This window comes from Lissotriton helveticus, chromosome 7 (genome assembly GCF_964261635.1).
Source record: "Lissotriton helveticus chromosome 7, aLisHel1.1, whole genome shotgun sequence".
Taxonomy (NCBI): Eukaryota; Metazoa; Chordata; class Amphibia; order Caudata; family Salamandridae; genus Lissotriton; species Lissotriton helveticus.
The window spans coordinates 1,361,453,117-1,361,476,097 of NC_136068.1; the positions used below are offsets into that span (position 1 = coordinate 1,361,453,117).

Sequence of the window (22,981 nt, forward strand, 5' to 3'; positions counted from 1 at the left end):
CAAAACCATAACCAAACCATAACCAAACCAAAAAGAATAGTAAATCGCTGGGTCGAGTTAAAATGGTTAGCAGCATAGAAAAGGCTTGACAACACACTTAAATAATATAAGAAACAATTGGAAAATACCGACACCTTAAAAAGAAAAGAACGTGGGTGAGAAAAAAGATCCAGAGTTTAAAGTCATGACAGATGTAGTATGTTATGGTGATTGGCCTTAATGTCAATAACCAAAGCCCTCCTTACAGGAACTAAATAAACTTTTAATTTGTTCGACTACAAACCACATCTGGAGCTCTTTGCGTGAAAGGAATAGACAGAAAAGAACCCGTCAACTCCCACAAATAAGGATAGATGTTGTCGTGAGATGTTTATTTGCAAATCTACAGTGTTTGAGATGTAAGTGTACCGTGGTATGCTTTTCATGATGATCCATTCTGTGTACAGACTTTAGCAGGTTGAACAGCTAGTAGTTGAGAGCGCGAAGGTGAGAGTTTGAATGATCACGCTTAGACTTTCATAATAATGGTGGTCTGGTGTTCATCATTTATTCGACTGGCACCAAACACGTAGCTTCTACACAATGAAGCAGTACAGTATATGTGAGTGGTGTATGTTTAATAAGAGGTTTATCAGCATACAGCGGATTCGGACAAAGTTAAGGATTAATTGACATGCTCGCCTAAAAAGACGCGATATTCAATAATGCATAACTGCCAAGGTTTCAGATTGCTACGTGTGACATTTTCATAAATACAGTGTAATTATGAGTGACATTTCAGCGACTATGAGTGACACTTGCTCACAAGCAAAATAAAGCAATGAAGAGGAGGGAAACATTTAAATACCCATTTGAGTAACGAGAAAGTCTAAGTTAATTGCTTCAAAGCATAAGAAATAGTTGTTAAACAACTCATTTATCAGACTGTAGCCAAAATTGTGGAAAATAGATCAAGCAGTCTAGAAGACATTCCTAATTTAATTATTCAGATGAGTGACTCACAGACTCACTCCATTGACGTTGATCACATGAGCTGTAAGCAGGAATGCATTAGAAAGCGGAGAGTGGGAGGCACACATTTAGGCCACAGCTAGGTTGATAGCAAAGTCTCACTGACCGGACTTTTAGAACACTTTCTTTTGAGGAAGGCGACGAGCCAGCTCTGTCGTAAAGATTATGTTCAGTCCTGGTGGCACACACGCTGTGATGCATTTTTGGATTAGGATTTGCACATTTACTGTTATTCCAAAAGAAGGTACTGCCACAGGCCTTTAGTTTCACCCACCTCTGCAGTTTAGACCACAGGTGGCAAGTTTTTCCCATGTCATGTTTTACTTTTTCAGCCAGAATACCGTTAAAACCAAATGCATTTTACATTTTTGTGCTTTTAGTTTAGTTCACTTGTAACACTGTAACACAACGATTGGCTCAAAACTATGTCTGAACATAAATTGCTGTTTTTTAATGGGTTACTAGATATCCGTTTGAGAGTTGAAAATCACACTCACCACAATCTTAGCAGGATGCGAAAAAAAACGTCCAAGAAATGAGCTACTTGTAATAGGAACACAGCGAGGGGCATAAACCGGACCCGAGGTCCCATGACAAATGTACAGAACATTCTCGCAACCTTTCATGCGTCCCCCAAAGACACTGTAACATGCACATGCCCCGCCAATCTTTGAAAAAACACATTTAAATAAAAAGGCAGACTCATGGCATATCTTAACGTTTGCATCAATGTACTTGTCATTTTGTAAATCACCATTATCACTTATTTTTGCTTGTTTGTGGTTTAGTCAAATATTAATGCATTGTTTTAATCCATGTGCGCATTCCCACTTAAACCCAAAATGATCAATTAACAGAACGGACTCTTACCTGAAAAGCCGTCCCTTTCCGTAAACTGCCCGAAGTGCAATGGTACGAAAATTAAATAGAAGAGGGAGGAAAAATAAACTGTGCCCATTGTCGTTTTGTGATTCAGCCCAGTTATGAGAGTTTCTTTGCAAGAGGCGCGCCTAGGAAGAGACGCGGAGGACAGGAGCGTGACGCCGTGAGCGTGCACGTTGGTCCCTGCGGCTCGCGCGTTCACAGACCGGTGCCTGCTCGTGCACCGGTCTGTACCACTTAGGAGGCCTTCGCAACGACAATAAGGCTCGCCAGCGGCAGCGCGCTTCGCGCTGCAACGCAGGCGAGCCCTAAAAAGGTGGGAGGAGGTCGTAACAGTGCCATTTCCCATTTTAATTCTCATAGACTTCTCTGAGATACTGAAAAGACTGCTGAATGGAATTACACCAAATTTGGCTTGAAGGTAGAACTTTATTTAAGGAAGTGCACTGCCTTGGTTTATTGAAAATCTGTTCAGTAGTTTTTAAGAAATTAACGTTTAAAAAGGTGCTCGGATTGGGCATTAAGATATTACATTTTAAAGATATCCAAACCGTTAATCCGAAGGCTAAGTGGTTTGTCAATGTCAACACATAACTCTGAATAGACAATACAGGACTACATTATATATAGTATCTGTTATCTATTTTTTTATAATACAAGTTTATTTTGGTGCAGTTAGCAACAAAGGGCACTCATTAAAATTAGAATTGTAGGCTTTGTTTACCTCCCTTCATACATTGTTGCTAAACCAATAGGCAATGGTGAGGGTCAATTGATTTATGCAATACAGTGGCTTTAGCGTCTATTGCATCGTTTTGGATTTAGTGCATTTGCCACAATTTCCAAATTTCACCAAAAATGGGATTTCTACCCCAAACATATAAAAACAATACTGGCTGAAAATTTGCTACATAATTTGCATGATTGCCACATAATTTAGATAACCCGCTTCCATGACACATAACCCTAGTAGCTCTACCAATGTTAAAGCTCTGTACATTGGTTTGGGGGCTGTCATCATATTGAGGAAATCAGTATTTCAGAGGCAACTGCGAAATATTGTCATATTTTACTGTCTCCTGGATAAAATGGGTTAACTGCTGCATTGTGTGCGGTGAAAGTACCAAAACAGGATATATCATTCTGTTTTTATATTCCATATGCTATTGTGATTAAGTAAATTGTTGGTCAACTTCCAGATTTCTCAGAAGGCAACTTCGGGAAAGGAGACGGTGAAGCAGTGTGCGAGAAACGAGGCTGCGTGTGAAAAGCCTTGGCTTTAGTTTGTTCAAAGCTCAGTAGGTCTAGCAGATGCAGAGTGGGACCCTTTTCTAAAACTTATGAATGACATGGCTTTGCTGTAGCAGCAGGAAAATGTTAAGACTGTGAAAATCGTGACGCCTCAGACACAGTACTGATATCAGAAACAAGGGTCAGTCAGTAAAAGTATTCCCGCCTAAGACTTTTCTGCCAAAGTGTACTCCGTGCTTGATTTAACTCTCTTGGACACGCAGTACAAGAGAATGGTGTTTTCCGATCTTTTGTAATGCTTTTAAGACTCATGCGGCTCAAATATAAATGATATGCTATTTGTTCAGCACCTTCAAATAATCACAATCAACAAGACGTACAGGGGCATCTTTAATTCAATGAACATGTAGACACGCACAGAACAGAAATAAAGTTGACATCCAAATCGCATACTCATCCTGCCCATTGCGACTGAGTTTGCACCAGTCACCAGATTCTCGCCCAATTTTGAGACAGAAGATAGATATTCACCTTGTATAATTCTCTGTTGCTGCTGCTTTATCTCTCCAAACCCAAGGCCCCTGGTCTCCTCAGGTTCTTCCATGAGCCAGGGGTTGCTGACACCCTGGGTTCCACCACGAGCCATTAAACTTGACCTGGAACACAACCAAAAAATGATGTGCATTACACAAAGAGAGCCACGCTGCCGAGTTTCTGCGACACATCTCCACAACGTTTAATAGAGGACCAGTGCACCATGAAATAAAATAAACAAACAACACACTCTATGAGTGTGCCCCCCGCATCAGGAACTCCCTTTCCCACATACTGCATCTACTCCAAAACCTACTCCATGTCAGAAAAATGCCCATATCCCTCCTCAGTATGTCCCCTACAAGACACAAATACAGCCATTACTCCCTCTTGCTCTCAATACTGCAACGTTTGAATGTGCAAAGTCCTCACACCCACATACCACTGTTCTTAGAAATATAACACACAATGGTACACTAGACAGAGACTCTCTAAAACACTCTGAATATTTACCATACAAAATGATTCACATAATGATGCCTTTGCGAATTTAGGATGTAAATGTGTTTAATTACTAAGCCTGGGCGGAGTTCGAGGAGTTTGCGGATCTCCGCCAAGTTACGCGAAGTTCAGCAAGTGGCATGGTGGATTACCTCTCGCCGTTCGCATGGATTTTTAAGGCATCTCGCACTGTGCAAGAGGGTGCTGCTTCTTTCTGACACTCAAGTAGAAGTTCTACTCATGCGGCAGCTTCCTCAACGCGAACGGAAGGTTTCTCAAAGCGAGCAGTAGCGACCATCCGCAACCGCCCGTGTTGAGAAAAGGCGCGGGAAGTGATCTAGCGTTGGGTTTTTCATGCTTGCCAACTTCAGTTGGCAAGCGCAATCGAGGAAAAGACTCTGCTCCGCTATGCTAAGTTTTTTGGAACTCTGCGAGCTCCGCGGAGTGCGAAAAACTCCACAAACACTGCAAACAGAGCAGAGTTCATCGCCCAGGCTTATTAATTACTTGAATACTTTTATCTCCGTCAAATGGCCACCTTGATTACACAAAGCAAATCATACAGCATTGTATTGATTACGTTTGCGCTTGCTTTTGCCATAGTAGCCACGTTCAATGACATAAAATCTGAATCTTGAGCACTCACATTCGTTTTAGTGTATACAGCAGCCTAAAGAATGTTGCCAACTTAACAAAAAAAAAAAACATCACAACTAGCCCCAATGTGTGACATGCAAAGGTAAGGGTTAGCTGCCTCTCCCATCCTTATGGTGGATACCTCCACGCGGACAATAAACACACAGTACGAGAGTACACCTCGCTGCTACTTTAAATCCTTTTCAGTATCGTTTCAAGCAGCAGCACCATACAATATATTTCGTACAGCAGCCCTGAGCAAAATCCATTGATGGGATATCATCACGTTCCTTCTGCTCACTCGATTTATTGAGAAAGAAGCAACGACTCCAGCTCTCAATACAAACAATCGAAATTACACCTAATGTATGTTAAAGTGTGTGATATCTATTCAGAAACCTGCAACTAATGTCATTATTGGAGTCTAGGTGTAACGTCATTACCGACCTGTAATTAGAAAATTGCATTACTACTTTCGTTTAGCAGCTTATTACATCCCATGGGAACATTACATTGACTGGTAGTAGAACTAACCGTCTCTAAGCATAACATCATGACATCATCATTACCAATCAAAGGGATTAACCCTTTCTTCTGAGCTTTCTTTTTAAAAACCATTGGCTAATAAGAAAGTTTCGGATAGCAGTGTATTGGGCAACTGAAGTTTAGAGGAGAAATGTATACGCATTTTACCTCACATTTTATATCACGTAGCTCGACTTTGGTTAAACGGCTCACAGCATGTTTACAACATAGTATAAGCTGCATTCTGACATACTGATATGAATACATTTTATATACATATATAAATATATAATGTATTCGGAATATCTCCAACTGGATTATCTCTTTCATAAGGGGAAGCAAAAGGATCCCTAGGGCTTACGCAGACAGCGCAGCAGTGGGCGCTCCACCAGTATACATTCAGGGGCACCCTGCACAATGACACTGACTACACACCTCATTGTAGAGGTCATGGTATGCCGCTGTCAAGGCTCGGGGGATACAAGTGGGCAAAGACAGAGCAGCTGCATGGCTGATACTTGCTCTCTGTTTCAACTCTTACAGGAACTTTTGGGAAGTGGGGGTGGGGGAGGTGTTACTATGTAGCACGGCTCCCGTCTGTACCTAGGACAGTGGTACAAAACAAGCCCATGTTCTACTTTAATAATACAGCCCAGTGTTTTGTATGGCCGGTCCCGAGTACCGGTACTTCTCAGTTTTCTCTCATTGAGTACGCAAACTTCTCCTAGGGCAATGAGAATACTGGTACTCTAGTGGCATGCGGGCTCAAGCTCAAACGAGGCTTTTAGATGGCGTGTATTTGTGAGCCACTGTGAAATACACAGTGCATTCTGGTACTGAGTTGCTACTGTGACCTTACACTCTAAATGGCTGTGCAACAGAAACAAAGAGATGTGGTCTACCGGCCAGATATGCCCACATTGGAACTGGGGAACCAGGCTTGAATCCTGGCAGTGGCTCAACATTCTCTGCAAATCACTTAACAACCCGTAACTTAAAAACAAAAATCTAGGCTTTCATGTAAAACTTCTGCTTCTCAAATAAAGCACTCTAATGCCCCTGGGCCAAGTTCATGCTGCACAAAACGGCAAAAAAGGTGACACTTAGGTTTTGCAACTATGACATAGAGGCTGGCACCTGTCATTTCTCACCAAAAGGGTGTAGCCAGGAAAATAAAATATCCCTCACTTTGTCCCATATATGGCCATAAGAGTGGAATGCCAGTTAATAGCCTGGAGATACCAGGGGATGCAAGCTACGTTATTTTTTGGCAGAGATTAAATGGGGAAGGTAATTTTAAAATATCATACCTCTGTAAAAAAAGATAGAGAAAAGTGAGCTGGGCCCTTACTGGTGTCAGATTGATGGGAGGAAGGGCAATCGATCCCCGAGCAGGATCTACATGCTATTACAAGGAGGAGGACCTGCAATATCTGTGGTGGAACCATCGACACGGTTTTTGGTTATGGGCTGGAGTAATGAAGATGTGTTCCCTTATATTGAGGCCCTGCTAAGTCTCAAGTTAAGGAATGCTGTATCAAGATTTCGAGTCAGGCTTAATCCTTGTTACACTGATATAAAGATCAAAGCAGTAATGAGAAATTAACAGGGCTTATGTACATGTGGACTGAAAGTAAAAAGTAGCGGGCTTCATGTTTTATTAGAACATTGGAATGTTGGGAGCTCCATTGCAGACAATGGAGTGCTCCCTGCTTCTACGGGCCTTGAGCAACATTCCATTGTTCTACAAAGGCTTCTCGAAGTTCGAGGGGATTTATATCCCCTCGAGCTTCGAGAACCCTTTGTTTAATTTGTTAGAACATTCTGCCCTCTGGTGGCAGAATGTTCTAATAGCCTTATAGTCCTTCGTAGCAGGGCTATACGGCTATTAAAGTCCCGCTATTTCGTTAAAGTCCCTCGACTTCGGCTCGGGCCTTTAACGATTCAGCGGGCCTTTAATAGCCGGTATAGCCCGCTACGGCGGGCTATAAGGCTATATTAGAACATTGGAATGTGGAGAACACCATTGAATACAATGGAGTGCTGTGTGCTTCTAAGAGCCGGTAAAGGCCCGCAGAGCAACATTCCAATGTTGCTTTTGTTCACAGCTATTGCTGTGAACAAAGGCCTCTTGGAGTTCGAGGGGATTTAAACCCCCTCGGGCTCCGAGACGCCTTTGTTTTATTTGTTAGAACATTCTGCCCTCTAGTGGAAGAATGTTCTAATAGCCTTATAGTCCTTCGTAGCTGGGCTATATATTAAAGTCCCGTCCCTTGTTAAAGGCCCTCGCCTTTGGCTCAGGCCATTAACGCTGGAGCTGGCTTTTAATAGCCTGTATAGCCACTGAGGCGGGCTATAAGGCTATATTGAAACATTGGAACGTTGGAAGCTCCATTGAAAACAATGGAGTAGCTCCGGGCTTATAATGGCTGATATAAGCCTGGAGCTCCAACATTCCAATGCTTCTTTGTGGCTGTGAACAAAGGCTTCAGGCAGCCTGACGGGATTCAATCCCCTCGCGCTCCCTGAAGCCTTTGTTTAATTTGTTAGAACATTCTGCTCTCTAGTGGCAGAATGTTCTAATAGCCTTACAGCCCTTCATAGCAGGGCTATACCGGCTATTAATCCTGCTGCCTTGTTAAAGTCCCTCGCCTTCGGCTGGGACCTTTAACACTCCAGCGCGCCTTTAATATCTGGTATAGCCCGCTACGGCGGGCTATAAGGTTATAATACATTATTTGTGGTTTTTAGATGAACGGAAAAGTTTCTAAAGCCAGTTTTTAGTAGCAATAGAATTATTAATCGGGATCAAGCCATTAGCCTACTAGTAAATATAAATTGCTTAAAAGTGGTATATGTAATAGGGAGATTCTTAATTGCAATAGGGGAGTCCTTAAAATGGCTCCCAAAAAAAATGTAAGGGTTTAGGAGGATGGTTTGAGTTTTTATCTGTGGATTGTGGCAAATGGTATATATAATGATGGGGTATTTTTAATCATTTTATGGGTGAATGTTTTAGGACATAGTTAAGTATACACCTGAGAGCACTTTTTTTCTGTCATTTGTACCTTGCACTATATCATGTTAATGCTTTGGACAGTAATACATTTTGATCGTTAAAAAAAAAACAACAACAATCGACTGAGTAACTGCTTGCAATATGAGTTACCCTGATGGACTTTTATATCAAAGTTATTGTCGACATAACTAGAGTGCTGGGATTACAAAGGAATATTTGTTTGTTTGTGGTTGCACTACCTTTAAAATCAGTACTTTTCTTCTTTTTGTCTTTTAATATTTTAGTTGTTGACTGAATACAGCCAAGGTATGTTTTCGTTTTTCCATGCACTTTTAAGGTCTTATGTAGATCGAATAAAGTAATTGTTGGCTTGACCCATATACGGCAATAAACGTGTAAGTAAAGTGGGGAACCCAACACTTCCTATGAAACACCAAAGCAATTGGAACTCTGGGAAAAATTTGCAGAAAATGGTGCAACATGATGAATATTATTACATGATATTAAAGGAATTTGGCCCAAACTACACATGTACCAGTGTTGCCTTATTTCTCTCATTCATCCTTTCCATCATCTTTCTTTACTTTATGCTTCTTTCTATAATCTTACTTTTGTTTTTGTGTACTTCATTCTTTCTTTACATTTTTCTTTCTTTCTAATTTTTCTCTAATTCAATCTGTCCTTTTTTTAATCTTTCCGCATATCCCTTTATTACTATCATGCTGCTCTCATTCCTTCGTTGATGTTGAATTCTTCCATCGCAAGTAGGACAGTCCCACAGTCCTGGAAACACGCCATGGTCCGAGCATTGGTAAAAAAAAACACCCTTGATCCAACTAATTTCAACAACTATCGCCCGATATCACTGCTTCCCTGGGCTACCAAGATCTTAGAGAAACACATCAACATCAGTGTAACCCAGTTCTTCGAGCATAACCATCTGCTCGACATATCTCAGACTGGCTTTCGCCCAAAACACGGCACGGAGACAGCCTTGTTGGCAGTGACAGAAGAGACTAGGCGGATACTCGATCAGGGAGGGTCAGTGGCAGTGATCCTCCTTGACCTGAGCGCCGCCTTCGATACGGTCAACCATAAAATACTTTTGGACCGCCTCCTCGATATGGGAATCTCGGGAGAAGCCCTGGAGTGGCTCAGTTCTTTTTTATCAGACCGAACCTTTCAGGTCTTTGAAGGCGCATCGGTCTCTTCGAAGAAGCCTCTGGGATGTGGGGTTCCGCAGGGCTCTTCATTGAGCCCTACGCTCTTTAATGCCTATATGAGACCGCTGGCTGGAATAGTACGTCCGCATGGTATTAACATCATCACCTATGCGGATGATACCCAGCTAGTGGTCTCTCTCGCACAAAGGAGTACCCCACTACCGCAGTCCAACCTAACAACCTGTCTCGAGCATGTCAAGAGTTGGATGACTAAATCTTGTCTGAAGCTCAACGATGATAAAACTGAGCTGATGCTTCTAGGCCCTCCAACACTCTCCACCTTGGAGATGTCATGGCCTCTGAGCATGGGCACAGCTCCCACCCCCAGAGACAACATCAAAAGCCTGGGGGTGTGGATAGATAAATCGCTGACCTTCGACATGCAGGCAACTAAAGTCTCTGCGACCTGTTTTGGCCTCCTAAGGATGGTAAAAAAAATCCTACCACTTCTTCCCTTCGAGGCAAGACAGATAGTCATTCAGGGCTTAATTCAATCCCGCCTGGATTTTAACAATGCTCTGTACCTTGGGGCACCGGAATACACCTTACAAAAACTACAACGCACTCAGAACTGTGCTGCTCGTACCTTACTTGGCATTCCTCGGAGAATTTCAATAAAAACTGGCTTAAGAACATTACATTGGCTCCCCATCAGGGAGAGAGTCAAGTTTAAATCTCTGTGCATTGCACATCAGGCGTACTGGAAATCAGGCCCAGAGATCAATCACTCGCTGGTATCGCCATATGAACCCTCCAAAGCTCTCCGATCCGCACATGCCTTTCTAGCCCAAATCCCAAGAATCTATAGAGTGAGGACCGGAGGTCGATCCTTCGCATATAATGCCCCGAAAATCTGGAACACTCTACCACTTCATCTTAGAGCAGACTCTAACCTCCTGAGTTTCCGCAAGAAACTTAAAACTCTTTTGTTCAATCAATAGTTGACTCACCCCTCCTTTTTTCCTGAGCACTGATGGTAATTTTTAGCGCCTGGACGCCTCAGGGCAGCTGCTAGCGCTCTATAAATATGTTTTTCATTTCATTTCATTTGATTTCGTACCTTCTTTGCATCTTTTCCTTTATTATTCCTTCCACTTGTTAATTCTTTCTCTTCTTTCCTTCAGTCGCCCATCCTTTTACCTCACATTTTTCTTTATTTCATTATATTTTTCTGCCTTCTGTCTTTCACTTCTTCAATTTAAAAAAAAAAAAATTTCCTTCATTTTCTTTTCCACACTTCATTCTCATATCTTCCTTCGTCAATTTTTTCAGTTTTCCCCCTGTTTATCTTCTTTCTTTCATGGTTTCCTTTGCCTACCTTCTTTCATTATTTTCATTTTACTTTATTTATTGTGCTGTCTCACTCCATTTGCCTCCGATTTCTTTTTTCTTTGCAATTTTAATATTTTTTCTTTTTCTCTGAAACCGTTTTAGGCCGTTTATTCTTTTGGTCCTCCTCCCACAGCTATGTTATTGCAGATTATTCTTGCTGAAGTTACTGGTTTCTCCATATGGCCTGCGATGACCTTCATGCCAGAGATGAAAGTAAAGAAGAGCCATAAAACGATTTAATCTGCTCTAGTAGCACTACTATTTCACTACACCCTGGATTCACGACACATACAAAATCCAAATGTAGGTAGGTGTTGGTAGACGAGTTCCAGGTTGAATCGGGAGACAGTGAGTTGCGGCACTGTAGACATAAGCAGTAACCCAACTGCATTTATTAAAAAAAGATTACTGAATGGTGTTACAAGTGTCAGTCGGAGTGTATGTGCCCATTCTTCCGTCACAAGTCCACGTGTAGTTGCAAACCTGGAGGAGACAAACTTATAGCTATTCCTCACACTCAATTTCAACAGGCGTGGGCGCCCCTGCCGTGCATCTTGCTGCCTGCCACTATTTAAGTATATTTTTTTAACTGTTTTGGAAGTAGTGGTTGTGGGAAATCTGGGGCTGGGGAAGCAGGTAGGTTTGAAATGTGTTAGTCTGTGAGAGACTGTCATCAGGCATGTTAAACAGTGAACAGAATCGATGTGCGGGCTCCGTTATTGCTTGCAAGAAAGATCTGAGAACTTGTGTACTTTTAGCCACTGGGTTAGAATCCAGAGAGCAAAGTTTCAGCCTCTAATGTGTCTGATTCTGATCAAATCTTTACTATTAAGACTGCTTGTAGTGAACTGTATTCCTTATTAGCAACACTGAAAATCCACAAGACCTTAAGAAAATGTACTATTATAAAAATGAGTAAATGATTACTGTTTAAATGTGCTTTGGTACACACATACTCTACATAGTGTAGATTGCCGCAACTAAATACCTGAACCTTGAATTACAGCACCGAGATCTCAAAAGGGAGGTACTAAGCTTGTGTTGAATTATCTTAGCCTCCTGATAGAGCGGGCGACAAACCAAGGGACCGGAGGTGTGGATGTGGGACATTACAGGTTCCTCGGTACCCATGTCAGTTGTGTCAGAAAAGGAACCTGAGAGTGCAAGATAAACTAATTTGCCTAAAAACACAAGACTTGTGCAGTGATGGAGCGTGGAAGTTTAAAGACAGTTGCCTCTATCAATTCTCTCTATTTGATGAGATTTACGGTACCAATTTTAACAACGTGTGCAGAAATAGAACTACGACTAAAACATGAGATTCTTAACTGCACAGTAATGCATGCAGAAAATTTTTCTGAAATGTAAAAAGAAAATATGAAAAATAAATAGAGAAGTGAAATAATTATAATGCTCAGTGAAATGTAGACATATGTTTGGAAAATAAAAATTATTTAGAAGTGTGCTGCTGATTACTTAACGGGTTTTAATGAAAAATGCTTACATAATGAATTACATGAAAGTGAATAAATATTATAGGTTAAAGATGGTTAATAGTTTGAGTATTGCTGCATTTCACTAGCAATGTGTGAAATGTAATTTAAGTGACAAGCATGACCTACATATTTATCTGTTCGGAAAATAGAACATGTGAGTGTTTTTTTGTTTGTTTAATGGTGCCTAATATTGACCTGTAACCCTTGAAGTAAAGAATAGCGAGTGAATATACTAAGAAAATTGAACTATTCTCACTGTGTGATTTATATTAATCTTAATGTCGTAATGATTTTGATGCGTTTTCATGCAGACCTTGACTGCTTTTTCCTCTTTTCTTTTAACAAGCAGAATCTAGCTGAAGCAGTCATTATAGATGCTATGAGAAGTTTTCCGAGTGTTTCTTTTCTTGCTTATTAACAGCAGGACTTTTCTGTTTTAGCAACACTTTTGACAGACATGTATCGATACAGTAGCAAACCCAGAGAAATCTTCTGGGAACAGACAGACAGTGCATAAACTAAAATTACTTAACTTCAGAGGAACGGATACAAATTATTAAATTGTTGAAATGATAATTCAACAAAAGGATTACTTAATGTTTCCAAATTTTTAGTGAGGTATTAATCACACCATGAGCGGCTCACTGTGAACGACCAATGAAAACCATCACGTATGATTGAACTGATACTTTGTGGGCATAAACTGAGAACTTTGGAGGTATAAATGCCCCCATGGAGGAGGAGTTGGGGCTGGCTATCATTTTCAATTTCCCTCCCTGGCATGCTGTCGAACTGAACTGTGATTACCTATGCCAATCCTATTTCGAACTGAACTTTAGAACTGACTCATCCTGTACTTTACCAGATGGTAAAGGGTGCAGGTATAACCTTCGGCTGGTGAGTTATGGACTCAATCCTGTGACTCCTTACCTTTCAACTCTGCGTAATTTGTTTGCATAACCTAAATGCCTAATTTGATTCTCCTATGTATTCTATCTCTATTATCCCCTGGGTAATCAGCATATGTTTTTCTAATGAAATCTGTATTGACATTGTGTAACTAATTGTACTAAATGGATTATAAATATAAAAGGCTTAAATGATTTACTTGAGAAATGTCATAATTTAGAGTCATTCTTAATGTTAAATCTTCATACATTTATTTATTACGTTTTTTTGAGTTATTAAAGGGTATGCATGAGTTTGGCATTTTCTTATTCCAGGTCCTCATAATAATTTGCCCCATGTTCTTTTCATATCCAAGTCCCTATTAGCTCAGGAAAACAATCCAAGTGCCCTGAGGCTTGGATGTGGGACATTACAGTTCCTCTGTACCAATGTCAGTTGTGTCAGAAAAGGAAAATGACGAAGTGCAATGTAAGCTAATTTGTCTGAAAACACAAGACTTGTGCAGTTAGGCAACCAGGAATACAACGTGGGCCTCATGGAGATGGAGTTCACAAAAATCCACGAGACATCCTCACTGCAATGCTACATTGCAGCCACTCTCAGACAAGCCCCCATCTGCCCTATAAGGCCCACCATAATCAATTTGAGGAGTACCAGCACTTTGTTTTCACATTTAAAGCACGGATACAGTTCAAAGTACTGGGGGGGTGGGGCAAAGAAGGTTGATCTCTGGCCTGGGAATACATGAATAAAGTATCCCTACCACACCTAAAAAGAATATCGCAAATCACAGCAAGTTACAGAGGTGTTATAAAGAAACTCGCCTTTTGACCTTGTGTCTATGGCATGTGGTGGAACTCCTCTGTGGTACTTTATCCCAAATAAAATGTAATGGGCTTTTTTCAATCCACTTTTAAGATGATAGTAGTCTGAACTCGTCATGCTATCAGTAAAAATATCTCACTCTCTACATGGCAAGCATATAGTGCACAAGAGACTCAAGCTACTCCAGAACTCAGCAGCAGTTAAAGATGAGAGATCACAGCCTTCCTGATTTATGACTATTGCAGGGGGCGGGTTATGGGGGGATCGCGGGGGTGGTCGTGATTGAGGGAGAGGGGAAAAAATCACTTACCTTGCCGCCGCCCGGTCCTGAGTCGCTGTTCCTGCTCTCCTGCATCCGATTTCAGGAATAGGAAGCAGGCAGCCAGGCTCCCTCCTCTAAACCAATCACAACGCTGCAATTGCAGAGTTGTGATTGGTCTGAGCGTCATGACACAGCTCTCAACCAGCGACTGTAGGGGTGGCCCTGTTCTCCATGCAGGCTATAATGCAGCCTGCATGAGGAAGTGGGAAAGTGTGCATGACTGGGTTGGGCAGCCCAAGAAGGTCGACCAAACAGTCACTGCGCACTGGAGTGGGTAAACCACTCCTCCACTGCCCTGCTCGCAGAGCAGCACCACCCACCCACCAACCCGCAAAGCAGCCAAACAAAAAAAAAATAACAGAAGGTTATTATCATTTTATGTTTTTGCTTCTGCCCTGCTTGAAAGCAGTGGGGCGACGCTCCTCGGCCATAGCAGAGGAGCCGCCCCTTGATAAGGATATAGCTAACTTTTTTCTCAGTGCCAAAAAACAGATGTACAAAATGTGGCTTACAAATGAATTTATATAGAAATTTAAATAAATTGAGGGACCGGCCCTAACTGTTTTGCTCATTTAGCTTTACTTTGTGCGTGCATTCTTCAAAGTGATGGTTATGTCGTACTAATGAAGGCCATGCATTTCTCATTTTCAATGTAAATAGCATGTTATGTTAATTTAATTTGATATTGCGTATGAATCACCTCGGGAGGGGTAGCTCAGCACTAGGACAGATCGCAGGCATAGGAAGAAACACAGTTTCCTTAATTTATTATGGCCTGTACACATTTGAATGTGAGGTGGCAACTCATTCCATTAAAGGGAACCAAATACGAGAAAGACCTAGCACCGGAATGTGATCTTCTGACACGTGGGACAGTGAACAAAGCTTTATCACTGGATCTCAAAAGTCTGACTGGACAATAACGTTTGAGCTTCAGCTATAAATAGTTGGGCCGTCCCCCATTAACGAGTAGTGAGCGAGACAGCAGATTTTAAAGATTATTCTTTTACCTACAGGCAACCAATGTAAGGATCTCAGAAGAGGTATGGAGGTAGAATCAGGTGGAATAAAGTAGAATATGTAGATGCTCATAATGCGTTGCCATAATCCAATCTGCTGATAATAAGTGCCTAAATCAAGGTTTTCCTCGCCAAAAGAGTAAGGAAAGGAAAGGCTTTCCTCAACAGGCGCATCATGTGGAAACAGGTGCCAGTGGTAGACAGAACCTGCTCTTTCATCTTAGGGCTTGGTCAAATTGGACACCCAAGTTCTTAACTACCTGTTTAGGTTTCGGCCAGCACCTAGTTCTGAAGGCAACCAATTGGAAGACCAGAGCTGTTGGGCCTTACCAAACAGCATAATCTTGTTTTTTTCTGCATTCAATTGAAGCCAATTATTAGTCATCTAGGCTGCAATGGCTTTCATCCTTGTAGAAAAATGTTCTTTTACTTTGACCAGGTCTTTGTCAAAAGAGATGACCAGCTGTGTGTCATTGGCAAAGGCCAGTATTTCAAATCAAAAGGATTTGACAATTTTGGCAAGGGGGACAAATATAGGTTAAAGAGCGAAGCGCTTAAACATGAACACTGAGGGACCCACTTGTCTATCCACATGGTATGTGATTTGAAAGAACCCAGGGAAATGGTTTGAGCTCTGTTTGTTTTTATATCACCAACCACTGTAAGGCTGTCCCATGGATTTCAATTTGAAACAGTCTTTGGAACACCCTGGAGTGGGATAGAGTGTCAAATGATGCAGATAAATCCAACAGACGAGTATAGATGGTGTATTGGCACTGAGAGTCTTGTGTGATCAGTGACCACCACTAAGGCAGTCTCTGTGCTATGTGAGGACCTGAACCGTGATTGTGATTGGCCCAGTATCTTATTGCCCTCTGAAAGGTCCGTAAGTGGTTTGTTTATTTGGCCTTCCAACAATTTGTCAAGAAGTGGAAGCAGCAAGATGGGCCTATAGTTTGTAAGGTTTGTGGGTGACACATTGGCCTTCTTTTGTATAGGCGTTACCTGAGAAGCTTTCCAAGCCAAATGGATTTTCGCCGGTGTTAACTGATAAGCTGAACAAACAGCATATAGAGGGGCGAGCTGATTAGAAAGTAATGGTGAAATCCTTGGGGGGACATGTGTCCAGAGGAGAGCCAGATTTAGCTGTTACGAGAGATCTCTGAATTAGCTCAGGAAAAGAATTAAACTTTCCTAAGCTATAGACACAGTTAACAGGGGGAAGAATTAGAGTTAGACTCCTCATGTGCCTGATCGAGCGAGCTAGGATAATTCTGGTAGATCACTTTAATGTTGTCCTTAAAATAGCCTACAAGAGAATTGCATAGTTCTTGTGAAGCCTGAATTTCTTGACAGCTGGCACGAGGTTGATGAAAGTGTTGAGCACTTTAAATATCTCCTTTAATGATATGCCATGGTACTAGAGCACCAAGCTAGTTGGAAAGCAAGACATCAACCATATGTTCGGTCACAAAAGGAAATAAAGTCAAAGATGTATGGTAGCAGTCAATACATTTCCATGGGTTAACAATATCATAAAGCCCACGTTCAGCCCCTTTTTAAGCCACATTTAACGTGCAAATGTGCCGGGCGCTCGAGAGCAAGTCAGTTCTGTCTGTGTGGCTTGAGGATAAGGGTGGTGGCCTTTCCTCGAGAACGATAAGCTGGTCTGTATCACTGCATCCTCGAGCAGGTAGGTGCCCAGCAAATTAACTCATCTGTTATTTGAGCACATATAGTATTCGCTGGTGCTATTGTGGGCAACGTTTCTATTTGCAGCGACCGAGAGCCATCTGCTGGCAATGGAAGGGAACACTCGTTTGCAACTTTAAAATAAGAATTGTCTGCAAAACTCCATATTTCTTCCTCCATGCGTTATTTTAAAAAATCACACGTGCCGATCGCCGACGCCAAGGCGGACTAGTCTTGGTTCCACTTCACGCCTTTTCAACCACCACGCTACGCTTACTGTCTATTTATCTCGCTAGTTCCTTTTCAGCCCAGATCTTTCTCATTATCACTGCTTTCCTACCTAGATCTTACTTCGTGTTTCTCCTATTCCTTTTTTTTAAATCTCCTTTTTTTTAAGTCAATGCCTGCTGATGTAAGTCCCGGTCCCGAAAATTGGGTGCTGGCTCCCATTACCTGCAACCGCCGGCATACATTAAGCACTTCCTCTGCCCAGTCGTGTAATGGCCAGGTTGAACGTGGAATGGGGAGAGGGTGCGATAGATGAAAGCCGCGTTTCTATGAGCTATAGAAAACGCAGCCATGCCACCAGCCGCCTTCCTTCCCTGTTCACTTCTGTCAATGGCATCTCTTCTCTTCCAGGAGAGAGGGGGAGGGGGAGGCCACTGTCCCAGGACGGATTGATGTCAGAGGGTGGGTTAGTGAAGGGTCAAAGAGGCGAGCCGATCACAGGTTGGGATCCGCTGAGAGAGTCACTTCTCGAAGTGACTAAGCCGGCAGTAAAATAAAGCCACAACCGATATACAGGTCAGAGCCCTCGGCCTCCGCAGGGGTAACGTCGAGCTCCCTGCTTGAGGTGGATCGACGGTCGCACCATGCAGCAGACTCGCGGTCTGCTAATTGCCCTATGTGATTCACTGTATTCGTATATAGCATCGTTTGTGCGCACAACACAGGGGTTCAATGGTGCAGAGGTCAGGGCTGAAACACGGGTTCGAGTGCGCAGCTCCTCGTGGTCCCGGCTCACTGGGGCTTTTCAAAGGAGGGCCTTTAAAGGGGAGGCTTTCTCTCTTCCCATGACTGCTCGTCAGATCTACAGGGACAAGACAGTGTTGCCCCCTATCCCCGTTAGTTTTCTCTCTATTACTGGAGCCTCTCATACAAAAGATTACCATGAAATAACCACAAACAGTGGCCAAATTAAAATGACTCTATACACCGATGATACATTATGCTTTCCCTCTGATCAGGCAATTGTTGTATATTTATACTTATTTCAATATGACTACGTGGTGTCTGTAGTCCTTTCTTAGTGTTCTTATCTTTAGGGTGACCAACTGGCATTGGTGCAAATTCAGGACGTTGAGTGTAAAAATTCAGGACAAAGGGTCAAAATTCAGGACAAAACTTCAGGACAATAGGTAATTTTTACAGACACATCAGAGGTCGCGCAATAGTATATAAGTAGGCCCAGCCATTTTCAAACATATTAAACCATTTGTAAACCTATCCATCATGTATCCTTCCATCTATCATTTCACTCATCCATCCCTTCATCCATCCTTTCACTCATCCATCCATTATCCACCCATCCACCCTTTCACCCTATCCATCTGTACACTTATCCATCCACTCTTCATCCCATCCATCCATTCACTCATCCATCCAGCCATTTACCCTTTCACCAATCCAGCCACCCATCCACTCTTTTAATCATCCATCCATCCTCCCTGTCTCTCTCCATCGACCTTTTCACTTAGCCAACCTTCCTTCCATCCATCCATCCATCTACCCACCCATCCATCTACTCATCCACTCATGAATCCATCATTGACCCTATCACTCATCCATTTATCATTTCACTCCTTCACACATCTATTCATCCTTTTGTCCATCTACCCTCCCTTTCACTGACTCATCCAACCTTACATCCACCCTTTCACTCATACGTCCATTCATTCACCCTTGCACTTATCAATCCATCAATCCATCCATCATTTCACTCATCCACCCACCCACCCACCATCCACCCAACCACCATCCACCCACCACCCACCCATCCACTCATCCATCCTTTCACCCACCCACCCACCCACCCATCCATCCTTTCACCCACCACCATTCACCCACCCACTCATCCATCCATCCTTTCACCCACCCACCCATCATCCATCCATCCATCCATCCTTTCACCCACCCACCCACTCATCATCCATCCATCCATCCTTTCACCCACCCACTCCTCATCCATCCATCCATCCTTTCACCCACCCACTCATCATCCATCCATCCTTCCCCTCATCATCCATCCATCCTTCAGCTCATCATCAATCCATCCTTCCCCTCATCATCCATCCATCCATCCATCCATCCTTCCACCCACCCAATCATCATCCATCCATCCTTCCCCTCATCATCCATCCATCCTTTAGCTCATCATCCATCCATCCTTCCCCTCATCATCCATCCTTCCCCTCATCATCCATCCATCCTTCAGCTCATCATCCATCCATCCTTCCCCTCATCATCCATCCTTCCCCTCATCATCCATCCATCCTTCCCCTCATCATCCATCCATCCATCCTTCCCCTCATCATCCATCCACCCATCATCCATCCATTCATCCTTCCACCCACCCACTCATCATCCATCCATCCTTCCCCTCATCATCCATCCATCCTTTCACTCACCCCTCCATCCTCCCCCTCATCATCCACCCATCCATCCATCCTTCCCCTCCATCCATCCCCTCATCCATCCATCCATCCTTCCCCTCATCCATCCATCCTTCCCCTCATCCATCCATCCTTCCCCTCATCCATCCTTCCTTCCTTTCATCCATCATCCATCCTTCCCCTCATCCATCCTTCCCCTCATCCATCCTTCCTTTCATCCATCATCCATCCTTCCCCTCATCCATCCATCCTTCCCATCCATTTATCCTTCCCCTCATCCACCCATCCTTCCCCTCCATCCATCCATCCTTCCCCTCATCCATCCATCCTTCCCCTCATCCATCCATCCTTCCCCTCATCCATCCATCCTTCCCCTCATCCATCCATCCTTCCCCTCATCCATCATCCAGCTACCCTTCCACCCATACATCCAGCTATTTACATTTTCTGTCATTCATTCTTCCCCTCACTCATCAATCCATCCATCCTCTCTCATTATCCATTTATTCAATCTTTCATTCATCCATTCACACGTTCAACGATTCATCCAGCCATCCACCATCCCTTCACTTACTCACTCGCCCACCTTTTCATATTAATTTTGAGCTGAGCCTTTTTGAGAAGAGGCCCATTGAGAACTTCACCCTCGCTGCAGGAGCCGTTCCAGGACTGGGACAGAAGCCACCCAGGGCAGAGACAGGATCCACTACAGGGGGGACAGGAGCCAACACAGGCAGGGGTTGGGGGACGACGACAGGAGCCATCACAGGTGGGGGGGACAGGAGCCATCACAGGCGGGAGGGGGGGACAGGAGCCATCACAGGTGGGGGGGAGGGGGACAGGAGCCATCACAGAGGGGGACAGGAGCCATCACAGAGGGGGACAGGAGCCATCACAGGAGGGGAAACAGGATCCACCAGGGTGGGCACAGGGGTGGGCATGCAGTATTCTAGTATCATCTTGGGTTCCTCGCCCCCTCCTGCACAAGACAACGAAGACAGGCTCTCTGTCCAAAATGCTACCCCCCACTGTGATGTACAGTACTTACAGGAGATACTCTAAGAGAACTGATTGTCCTCCATACTTTGTTAACCAGTGTGGGTGCGATTGCGCCTTTTCTTTATTTTATTATATTATAGACTGCATGTTTGAAGAACCGAGGTTTGCCTACAATTTAGTGACAGTAATCAAGCTCTGTGAAGAGATCCACGTGCTGCCTCCGTGTAATCTGGCCGAGTCTAGGATGTTTGGGGCCCTGGGCAGAAATGGAATGTGTGAGGCCCCTCTAAATTGCAGAGACATGATCATTCAGAGCTGTTTGCATCTGAATGGATGCCCCTGCTCCTGAACGTGCAGCCCCTCCTCTCAGTCACCCTCGAGCACCTCTTAACAGCTCATCAAGTGATGAAAGGTGTGAGGGTTGCCACCCCACTGTGCCTCTCTAATGCTGCCGGGTAGCTGAGCTTTGGAAGAGCATCGGAGTCAAGAAGGGAGGTGGGTGCAAGCTGTGCCGGCGTTAGGGTGGGGCGACCGGTGCCCGGCTAAAATGACGGACAAATGGCGTCCGTTAAAGAATCCTTCATGGACAACGGACAGACGGCCAAAATTACGGACTGTCCGTGAAATTTACGGACGGTTGGTCACCCAACTTATCTTTGGAGAAAGTGAACTCTCTATTTCCGTTTTTGATGGCCACAATGACGGATTGTAGAGAGTGGACTGGCTCTTCATGTTTTGTCAATCGAAGGGGAGAAGGTGGTCATCATAAACTTCATCATCATTCTCATCTTGATCTTGATTCTCTGTTTCTCTTCCTTCGTGTTCTGGAAGTTCACGAGGTCGCTGACCTCCTACGTGTTACATGTTTTCTTCTTCGTGTTTCTCCATGCTTTAACTCTTACTATGTGTATGAGTCTTTCATTCGTGCTTTGTCTGTAAGGGGAGAAGATGTGTTGTATCTTTATACTTACTTCAATATGACTACTTGGTGTCTGTAGTCCTTTCTTAGTGTTCTTACCTTACCAGTCTCCCATACTACCTATGGGTGTTCTATCTGTGTTGGGGATTCCAGCCTTGGCAGTTGATGGTCTGGTCAGCTGTGAGGTTTACTGCTCTGCTGTCTAACTTAATAAATATATCTTAATAACCTGAAGACGTGTCCTGCTGCCTACCTAACTTATTTACAACAGCAATCTCAGTTCCTATGCAGTTAACAGTATTACACAGCTGTCACAAAGTCTCGGGTTTGAAGGTTAACCACCAAAAATCACAATCTGCTCTCGATACAGAGGAAACCCATACAAGTAATGTTGAAGTGGTGCCTCACACCAGTGAGAGTGTAGGCAATATTCACTAGCTCAGACACACGTTTGTGAGGATGTCACAACACCGATACTTACAACATATGTGGCGGACGTGTGAACGCAGAGTAGGCTTCTTGAAGGATGTCCTACCCTGGATTAAAGAAGTTACTAACATACAATTACTGATGGACCTGCGGATTGTCCCTCTGGGTAATAATGTTGATGAGGGCCTGTATCCACAGTGCCTTCCAGGTAGATTAATTGCTCACTTCTTTCTGGTAGACTGACTGTCAACCGGATAGAAGAGGAAAACCACAGACCTACCTAACAGGTCTGTGGTGGACAAAGAAATGGGCACCATATGCCATTGAAAATCCATGGCGACGATCAGAGATAAAATGAAGCAATTTAAGAGGATATGACTCCCTTCTATACATATAATAAAATACTCTAAAGCACAATGTATACTCCAAGCTCAAGACCCTGCACACTCACCCTCTGTGTCAGTTACTTTCTGACACAAAGGTTAACCAAAGAGCAAGGAGTTGTGGCGAGTCAGAAATTATGCACAGATCAACAGTACAAACAAGTTCGCGTTTGAAATTTTATTTAAAGAAGTAGGCCGGTAGTTATCAGATACAAAACAAATTGATCATACAATCTGAAATTATATCAATATATAAACATAAACATTGCCACCAAAATACATAATTTATATACATAAACCTTGAAATCATACAGACAGTAGTTGCCCATGCTTTTCCATCTGCGAGTCCACATATTATGAAACAAAGGTGCAACTGAGAATGTGGATGACTATTAGTCAAAA

General features: G+C 43.1%; 1 protein-coding gene across 1 annotated transcript in view; it reads right to left on the minus strand.

The window, feature by feature from the left end:
* The window catches only part of STX8 (syntaxin 8), a 1,335,619-nt gene that overhangs the window by 842,078 nt on the left and 470,560 nt on the right, over nucleotides 1–22,981 (minus strand). The window contains exon 5 of the mRNA XM_078654681.1: nucleotides 3,676–3,800. Coding sequence (XP_078510807.1) covers nucleotides 3,676–3,800 — 125 coding nt within the window. The remainder of the gene's footprint in view (nucleotides 1–3,675; nucleotides 3,801–22,981) is intronic.